This window comes from Vespula pensylvanica, chromosome 19 (assembly GCF_014466175.1).
Source record: "Vespula pensylvanica isolate Volc-1 chromosome 19, ASM1446617v1, whole genome shotgun sequence".
Classification (NCBI taxonomy): Eukaryota; Metazoa; Arthropoda; class Insecta; order Hymenoptera; family Vespidae; genus Vespula; species Vespula pensylvanica.
Window position 1 is genome coordinate 678,713 of NC_057703.1, and position 10,618 is coordinate 689,330.

Here is a 10,618-nt window from a genome sequence, read left to right on the forward strand (position 1 = left end):
TATAAAAACAATTGCAATATGTACTTATACAAGAGTAGCAGACTTGTAAAATTTTGTTTCTTACTCGTGTGAAGTAACTAGAACGGAAAAGAACTGCACGTCTTTGCTAATAAACGGTACTCGCTAAAATATCGCTAAAACGAGCCAGAGCAACCTTTCCAAAGACTTAGGTAAATAAATTAGGTATACCCGGCGCTTTATAGAAACTTTAGACTTTTGCTGTGTCTCGAAAAGTGCTTCGATGAAAAATCGATGGGAAATCTTAACGCTTTCAAACTCGAACCATCGTATCGAGATGGATAATTGAAATTAAATTAGTAGAAGTATCGATTTATAAAAGAGAAAGAGGGAGAGAGGAAAAGAGAAAGGAAATAAGAAGTGAGACGACTGGTAGCTTAAAGTTGAAATAAAAATAAAAGAAAAGAAAAGAAAAAAGAAAAAAATTGAAGTCGACCAATGTCTTTTTACTTATTATGCACGGCACATAAACCCCAAGATACAGTGTTGTTGGTGTTGTGCGATTACGATAGAGAGGGAGGAAGAGAAGGGGGAGAGAGAGAGAGAGAGAGAGAGAGAGAGAGATGCAAGGCAGCTTTGGAATTCCAATCCCAAGGGAATCAAGGGATTCACCAAAGCGAAGGTACCCATGTGAATTCGCGCTCGGTTTCTCGCGAAATGCTGACGAACTGCATCTTCCTTCTCGATCGAAGTCAGAGAAATTGCGAATAAGGGACAGACTAGGATTTCTTCCGGTGTCTGTCCCTTTTTCGATTTCATGTTTCTTTTCACCATTTTTCAACTTTCTCTACTTTTATATTTTTCCAGGGATTTCATTATCCCTCGATCTCGACAGAGGATTTTCTAGTTCTTTCTTATTTTCATTTCAAATAAAATAGTCTCACATTCAAATTTGACTCGAAAAGAAATTTCATCGAAGTTAAATTATATATTAGAAATTAATTAGGAATTAATATCGTAGAGTTAAACATAATTTATAACGTTTAGATATTTTTATATTTTCGTAAAGAAATAAATAACAAAACGTATCATTTATAAAACAATTAAAATGTTAGTGTTAGTATTAAAGAATGATTTATAATGTTATAGTATGAGTTTATAGCATCTACTTTAGTAAATTATTTCTTCGATATTTATTTATTTTTGTTGTTAAAATGAACAAAAAAAAATTTCACTGCGGCTCCGACAAGGTTTGCATTTTTTTTATCTCTTTCTTTCTCTTTTTCTTTCTCTGTTTTAATTAGTCGGTCACGTGGATAATTTTCATTATTTCGTTGACAGCAAATATTCCAATACTTTCCTATCTCTCTTTTTTTTCACTGTCACTTTTTGTGGTCTCTCGATCATTTCTTCTTTCACATACATATATATATATATATATATATATATATATATATATATCCTATCGCACGTTTGCTGTACTTCCGACTCTGGGTGCTCGGCTGAACCACACGGTGCGTCATAATAATGGCACTCTATACCCCCACGACTGCCGCCTACGTGACTCGCAATAACTCACGAGCGAGTGCGCAGCCACTCAACGTCGAGCTCGGGACTTACGTTTGGGGCGGGGAGTGTTGGAGAATGAGAGAGTAAAGAAGAGGAAAAGAGGGATGCTGTGACATATCTGTCTCTGACTCTCTTTCGTGGACCGACGAAAGAATGATTAAACAAAATGATATTCGAATGAATGAATGTGAGTTTTATTCGGTCATTTATAATATTTTATTTAATGATAAAATTAACTGAAATATATATATTTACTTGTATATAAATATTTTTTAATTTGACGTGATAATAATGATTATTACAAGCAAGTGGTGTCCCTTCGAACGAACGGCCCTTTTTCGATAAAGAATAAAAAGAAAAAATATTTTTCTCTGGCGAGATGGTACACGGAAGTAGTAGAAAAGAAAATTGCACGTGTAAGTGGCAGTACGTGGTCGGTTCGATGAGTCGAGCTTGATAAGAAGAAACGTACGTTCTCTCTCTCTCTCTCTCTTTTTCTCACATTCTATTGGCCCTTTGTCGTTGCAAAGAGATAGAGAGGGAGAGAGAGAGAGGAACCGATAGAAGATGGCCTGAAATTGCCCTTATCCACCTGCTGGCGTTCGAGCTCGGCCCCTTACAAATGGATTCCTCTTATCCCATTTTCTGGAGTGCACTGCGATCGTTGTCGATGGACATCGAAGGTCGTGCGAACGATCGATAGATTTTGCACTACGTTATATATAGGTATATATAATATATAAAAGAGAAAGGGAGAGAGGTTATTGTCATCATAGGTTGAAGTATTTTCGTCTTTAACTATCTCGTTGATAGCTTTTGCAGAAAGAGAAACGTTTACTTTCTACGCTTTTTTTTTTTTAACAAACAGCCGAATAGAAAAAAAATAGAGAGAAAGATTCGCTTATCATTTATTTAGAAAAGTAAATTTTGTAAATGTTAGCTTTATAAAATTCGTAAGCTTCGATTAATGCTCTTCACTTTCGGATCCGCATTAAGTGCACTTGTCTTTTTCCTCTTCGTTAATTAACTTTGCCTCGTCGAATGTTTTACGTGGCAGCAAATATTTGTCGTAAACTAATCTTGATGTTTAAAGCGGAGATTCCCTTTGCCTTGAATACCTCGTAGAAGATAGAAGGTTCTCTCGTACATGAGACATACCTCTATCCATAGATTTGATCTTTGAAATAAAAAAATCTACCAAAAAATACGTTGTTATTAACAAAAAACAAGAATAGAAAAAACAGAAAGAAAAAAATAATAATGAAAGAAGACGAAAAAATTTGCAATAAGGATAATGAAAAATTTTTTATTTTAGAAATCATAATATACTTTATAAATTTCTAAGTACTAATTTCTTCGTGTCTACTCGAAAAAAGAGAAAATGAAGGACACTCAGTCCAGTCCAGAAAATATTTAATTAAATGTCAAAAAGGTATTGCTTAATAACTTTTGCAAGTGACTGTACGTAAAACGTACTCGTTAGGTCAGAGCAAACTTTGGCCACGCTAAGGGCACCCGTAGCCGTGGTACTCATAAGCTCGCAATCCTTTTTATTATTTTCCTTTTTTTTTTCCTTCGTATCGGTGGAGGTCTAACGAGAACGGAGCTAATAGAATTCAACTGGTATTCGCACATTTTCGTATCTGCGTTTACGCGCGAATTCATTTCGACAAGGAAGGAATCGCTCCAATTCGATAAACTCAAACTTCCTAATTCTATGTACCAACCTACATATATACGAAGGGATAAAATATAACTTGAAGATTTATCGACTCAAATACGTACTTTATTCCTTTTAACACGCTTAAATAACGTACTGCGGCAAGTTAATCGAAAGAAAAAAAGAAAGAAGGAAAAAAACAAAGAAGATGCATCCTTCTAAACTTTTTTAATAGAAAGAACGACGGCTAAGGAGTTAAAAGAGCTTAAACATGAAAGTCTCTCGGCGATGATTCTAACATAATCTTTTAATTAAAAATACAAAGTACCAACTTAGAAACAGATAGATACGTATATCTATGTCTCATCTCTTTCTTCTCTCTTTCGTTTCATACGACTTTAAGAAGACGGTCATAACTGGTAATAAAAATCTCCGATAAAACTAGAAAGAAGAGAAAGGGATGAAGGGAGGAGGAGGAGGAGGAGGAGGAGGAGGAGGAGGAGGAAGAGGAAAGGAATAGAGATCGTTCTCGATCGATGAAAGATACGACGAGTTTTAGTGTAAAAGATCGTAACGATCACCTAACGTTAAAGTTTGTTAAAAATAGCGAAGAGAAAGAGAAAGAAAGATAGAAGAAAGTAGTGGTTCTCTCGGTTACGAGATGGATCCGGATTCTACGCTAACACCAAGATAATCCCATAGAACGTTCACGTATCCACCTTTTCCACCTTTCCACAAATACGAAGGAAGTTCATAGATTCTAGGAGTAATCCAAAGTACGTAGGTACATTCTCTAGGACGTTACCAATACACGCTTAGACTCTAGCTCATACATATACGCGAGTGCGCGCCCACACAAACACGTACAAAGAGACAGAAGTAAAGTAAAATGCAGGACAATTTACTGAAGTTCCTCCGGCGATCTTTCCGTCTCTGCTTCTTCTCGTTTCTCTCTCTTTCTCTCTCTCTCTCTTTCTCTCTCTCACTTTCTCTCGTTCTTGTCGTCCTCCTCCAACTCCTTCGAGTCTCGATCGAAAAACGGGTATAACGAAAAACGAAGATAGAAAGTATCGACCCAAAGAAGGCTATCTTTTTCCAATACTTTGTGTGTGTGGGTGTGGATGTGGATGTCTGCGGTATGTACGAATTTAGAATCCTCACGCCCACCTCAACGCAATTCTATCCAAAAAGGCGTCTGCATCGCCGTTTGCTTCTTCTGATCCTGCGAACTGTCGATAGCGAATACTTTCTATCTCTCTCTCTTTCTCTCTCTCTCTCTCTCTCTCTCTCTTTCTCTTCTATTCTCGTCTTTAGCCATTTCCTATCACCTTCTCTACCCATGACCCAACATCTACGGTCCACCTATCTCTACTTATTCGAAAAAGAGAGAGAAAGAGAGTATGTGTGTCTGTATATGTATATATGTGTTTGCGTGTGCCAGAGGTCGTATCTTTACTCTCGAAAAGAGAGTGAGAGAGTAAAAGAGAGAGAGAGAGAGAGAGAGAGAGAGAGAGAGAGCGAGCGAGGAGAGACGACGTCTCACGTATACCTTCGGATCGACGAAACTTTATGCGCCCTTAATCGCAGTAAGTCCCCTTTTAATTCCAAGCACGTACACTCGTGGATCTGAAAATTCTTGTATTATTCAAACAGAGACGGAGGAGAGTGTTGGGAGGTTCCTCGTTACGAGAGATACGAATTGAGATGACCCCCGGGACAACTTTTTATCAACGTCTTCATAGCATTCTGATCGATCATATTTTCTAATTTATTGCAACTTCTTCTTTCTTTTATATATATATATATTTTTTTGTAGAAACTAGAAAAGTTAAAATTTTTTATTAACTTTGATTTATATTCCTTTGAATATTTTGTAACCTCGTAATGTTATTACATAAATTGTACGACGAGACTCGAGGCAAAGGCGACCTACTTAAGGCTGTTCATCGTCTTTACCTTGAAACCGTGTGTGATTTTAGCGACATTTATAGACAAAATATGAATTACTAGCGTAAGCGGAGAACACTGTCACCAACATGCGTTCCTATCGTATCGGTGTATAAGCTTGTGTAGATTTTAACCTACTCTCCCGTGTAATATAACGATTGGTTTAGTGTGAATTAGAACAGGTAGTATTAGTCGACGGTAGTATATGCCGTGTGTTTCGTAATGATCCATGCTAGATACCATGCATTTCCGATATATACATATTTGTTTTACGATATAAATGCATGAAGAATAATAAATATAATTGATACATATAATAACCATGGAAACATACATAAATTTGTAACGAAAAAACAAGATTTTGTCGTGTTTTATACAAAATAATAATCAATGAGACATAGGTGTACAACGCGATTTTGATCGTTTCCTTTTTTTCGTTTATTTTAATATAGTTTATAGATCTTCCAGTTACATCTAATTGAGACGTTTCCCGATAAACGATAAACATTGCTATTAAGATTTTTACGTCTCTGTTACATATGTAAAATTTAAAGAGAACTAGATATTTTTAAAAAATTTAACGGTAAGAAAACTAAGACTTATTAGCATGAATATATTTTTTTATTTTTATCATAGAATCATCTACCTAAAGCTCATTAAGATTCCTGAGTGAGTTACCGTAGCTTTTCTCCGTGATGCGAAACGCATTTTTTGCGTTTGGAATGAATCGGAAAATCCATTTCAGCGTCGGTTTACGGTATATAAAAAAGACTTTCTCGAATTTTTGAAAAAGCTTTATTTTTATGCATAAACTATTCTCGAAAAAAAGAAACATCATTTTTTGAAACAAAATCAAGCTTTTCGAAAACTTGAAAAAAGTTATCTCGTCGTTTAAACTTTCATCTTTGAAACGAGAGCTTGTTTATCAAAATCGGTCAAGAATTACGTTGCCGTAAATCGTTATAAAGTTAGGAGTGATTAACAGCCTTAAATCCTTAAGTATTTTGTTTTCGTTTCTTTTTTCTTTGTTTTTTATATTTAAATCGTCTCTACGTGTAAACACTCGATCTTAATGCGACGATACGATGAAAAGCATTAAAGGAGAGCCACGCTTACCTTGACTTATACGTTCTTTAAAAGTTAATTAAGATCCTTGTAACTGGCATCAAAGTTCTCAACGATTTTACAGGATTTTAATGAGCACTTTTAGATCGCCTTTTTCATTAGCTTTGGGATTTGATTTTCTTTCGTTTTTCTTTTGAACATTTCGAAAGCTTCTGTATTTTTCCTTGCCGATCGGAATTTATATTATAAAATGTTTTGTTGAAAAATAACGTAGAAATAGTGTATAGCCGTTTTCTGTAAGAGAAAGAAGAAATAGTAGCTCGACTACTTCGTAGAGCACATGTAAATCTAGAAGCACGTACTTAGAGCTACTTTAAATGCAGAGCCGGAGTTACCACGAATTAGGTAAATCGGGATCTATGTATGTACCTACGTATATCTTTCGCACGCTCTGTCATACCACACGTGTGATTCATTATCATAATGAGGAGTTGAGAGTAATACCGTCTGCTTTTGTTCGGAGATAGTATGTAGTAGTAATATGCAGTACTACTAGTAACGTATAGATTATATATGATAAAAGTAATATTTTGCATGGTGAAATACATATTGCACGTACGTTTGTACCCTAAAATTCATTACAACGTTTTATACGGATGTGTAAAAGTTAAAGAGTTCGTTAATAAATATTTTCCAAAGGTTCTTTCTATTTTTTGTTTTTTTCGATGTCCACGCATTAAATAGAACAAATCTAATGAATATGCTTTTGATATTAGAATACAATTTTTCATGGAATATTTCTGAAACCAAAATTGAAATCTTGTTTTGAAACTGTATCAAAAATATTCGTAAAAAATATATATATATATATATGTATACATGTTGGAACAAGATGGTTGTAAATTTTCGCGAAAAGCGGTACGGATTGAATTCAGGAATAGCAGCATTTATTGGAGAACACGGATCTAACTTGTAGGAAGATCTATGAGACGTCGAAAGGAAGAAAGATCTTGGAATGGTTTGGAGTAGCAGATGTTCTCAAATATTCAGAAGACAAATACATATCGAATAAAAACTCTTAAAGAAATCTTTTTAATTACGCTTAAATCAACTCTGTTCTAAGAAAATATCTAAACGTAATTATATTCACATGTTATTAAAAATTAAATAATGATAATTAAATAGATACTAATTAATCTGTATGAAATATAACAGATTTTTAATGAACAGACGACAATTTTTTTTTCTGCAATTTATAACAAATGATGTATAGATATTAATTATTATTTATAAACAAATATTAATTTCAATTTACAACGTACCTGTTGAATATTAACAGTTTTATAAACGCTATCTTGCGTGTAATTTTATTAAAAGAAGATGTAAATTCGGAATTAATTTGTTGGAAAGAAGGAAGATGGCCCTTTATCGTGGCAGCCACAGATGGCTTTTATAGAAATTTCGAATTGTCACGAATCGCGCGCGAAACAATGGAGAAAATAGTGGCCAAATAATTTCGCCTCGATGTGGAACACGTAATCGGAGGAAGGTTTCAACGTTCCGTGCCGTGGTTCGTGCAATTAACTCGAAATGCTGGTGCGGTTCGAGAATGGGGCTGGGCAGGTGGAAATCATCGTGGTCCACTGACGAAAAAAAAGAAGAAAAAGTGCATTCATATTTTATGTATGCCAGTGAGTAAATCGATTAAAAACATCATGCGAAAAAGCCACGGTGCGGTTCACGATGTGTGGAGCGATCGGTGTAAAAATAACATTATTAATTTAAAACGATCACAGAGAGATAACAAATATACTCAAATTAAGAGAATCAAATAAAAAAAAAATCTCTTTTTAAAAGATTTTATAATCAATTGAAATGTCTATATGATTTTATTACGTTATCGCTTCTACCATTCCAATCTGACTTCGTAAATTATCAATTCTGTTATAAAAATAATGTTATAAAAAGTTATTAAAACAAGTTTTTTCTTTAATATTTTTCCATGCAAAAAAAAAAGAAAGAAATGGATCGAAAAAGGAGATGGTAAGAAACTATAGAATAGGGAAAATAGTATAACAATTAATTCGAAGAGAGTAAAGGAACGAATCGCAAGAACGCGCTTCCACGTTTTCGTCACGGTTTCGTGCAATTAACCCGAGATTCACCGACTCGAGATCGTTTTAGAGGTTGCGGTGGTCCAGAGAGTTAAATGAAGAAGCTGAAGGTGGTACAGCTGCTGGAAGTGGTGGGTGTCACGAAACGCTCGAGGACGATGCGGATAGACCAACCGGGCCGCAACCGTTGCCGTTGCTTTTACCACGAATATGGCGCGACAATGAAGTTCCTTCTCTTTTTTCTCTCTTCATCTCACTCGCATGCAAGCAAAACGAGGATCCTATTCACGAAAATAATCGCGACCTCATTTTGCTGAAAGCCGCACGTACTAAATAATTAGACTGATTTTCTAACTGCAACATCAGTCTCCTCTCTCTCTGCTTTTTTTTTTTTTTTTTTTTTTTTTTTTTCAACAACGTCTCAACTATCACCCTAATTTTTTTCTTCGACTTGAAAAACCATCGAAACAACAACATTTTATTTAATAGATTTTAGTTAATAAAAAAAAAAGAATATTCACTCGACTTCATATATAATCGGATAATGTCTGTATTATTCAGCGATTATGTTAAAAATATATTTTCCTTCTTCCATCTGGGACATATTATAAATTACTTTGTGATCGTGGGAAGCATGCCAGATGGAAAAACGTTCAAAGAGATCATCGTTTTGTCATTGTTATTTGTAAATGTTGTTGTTTCTATGCAATTCTTCCGTTTCTCTCTCTCTCTCTGTCTCTCTCTCTCTCTCTCTCTCTCTCTCTCTCTCTCTGTCTTTTGATCTTTTCGTGATGAAGATCAAAGTTTCAAAAGAGAAAATGAAATAGGAAAAACATTCGTCATTTATCTTTGAACGTTATTAATTGCGGATTAAACGTCTCTCTCTCTCTCTCTCTCTTTATTTTTTATTAATTTTTTTTTTTTTACTTTATTACTTTACATCTTTCATTCCAATCTCCCGAGTAAAATTTGACTTGTAACTTTGATTTGTATCACGATTTCTCCGGTGAAATTATACGGCGTTTATAATTATCGACGGAAACGCAATAACTCGAGAATAAATTGCCAGTGGGCACGATGCCGTAACCAATAGCCAAGCTCGAGCTCGTAAACCTCGTGGCTTTCCGTTTCGAATTCGAGTCGTGCCATTTAATCGCTTATTATTCGTATTTTAGCGTGCTTCGTCAACGCAAACGGAAGGAAAATCATGTAATTCTTTCAACGATTTTCCTTTCGTCGTGGTACCACGGAAAAATAACAGTAAAAGAAAGCAAAAGTTTCTTTCTTTTTTAATTTCTCTTTTTTTTTTGACTGCCTTTTTTCTTTCCTTCTTTTTCATTATTTTTTTTTTCCTTTTTTTCAGAAACGTCCTCGCTGATGTCCAAACGCTTATATGCATACACCGGACACAATGCAAATAGTTCATAGTTGGAATTTAAAATATTTTTTCAAGTCAACTCAACGTGGTAAGAGGAGTATACACAGAGGACCTGAACAATTAAAAATATGAAACTTCCGTCAAACAGATGGTACATCTATATACGTTTTTGCGAAACGAAATATAAAATAAGCAAACATATGGGCTATTTCCAAGTCTAAAATTTTCTAGGGAAAGCAGAAAAAAGAAACGAATGCTTTTTTTACGTTCAATAAGTTTTTTTAAAATAAAAATCTCAAGGACGTATCTATCGTATTAATATTTATAATGAATTTGTAATGTTTATATTTAAAACGTATATACAACATAACGTGTTTATATCGTAAGAAAATTTTAGATGAATGAATTGTTGTCGAGCCTCGTTGGATGTAAACAAGCATTGTTCTCTCACGCAGATACTTGGTACGCAGTTCGTTAAGGATAATGTCCTTCCGGAGAAGAGAAGAAGAGGAAGAAAGGGAAAGGAGACGCGTGCGGATCTCGCGTTGGGTAAAGCGTGCATTATTTACACCGTCAGGGACGAGCACCGCCGTTGCTGGCAAGTTTGCACTTGAGTCCATTATTACTCCTGCCTTGCGTGGATTATTCCGACAGCTTAACGCTCGACCGTTAAGTAAATCCTGTCCCACGAGCTCACCCTAGACCGTTACAACATGACACTTTACCCAGATCCGTGTAATACGTTATTCTCCCTTATTTCCTCTTTTCTCATACCCTTGTACACTTTCCGAATCTCTTCCACACCTCGAAATATATATTAATTCTTAATCTTCTTCTTGCGTTTAGAAATCTTTGCTAATGTCGATCTTAGACAGGATCAGATTTTCTAATATATGTCTTTTTTTTGTTTATATAATATATTTAACC

The 10,618-nt window shown here is 35.0% G+C and overlaps 1 protein-coding gene across 1 annotated transcript in view; it reads left to right on the forward strand.

Annotated features, from left to right (window-relative positions):
• LOC122635701 overlaps positions 1-10,421 on the forward strand; it is a 36,317-nt gene extending 25,896 nt beyond the window's left edge. The window contains exon 3 of the mRNA XM_043826217.1: positions 10,147-10,421. Within this exon, the coding sequence (XP_043682152.1) occupies positions 10,147-10,393 (247 nt within the window). The 3' untranslated portion in view covers positions 10,394-10,421. The remainder of the gene's footprint in view (positions 1-10,146) is intronic.
• The last annotated feature ends 197 nt before the right edge of the window (positions 10,422-10,618 follow it).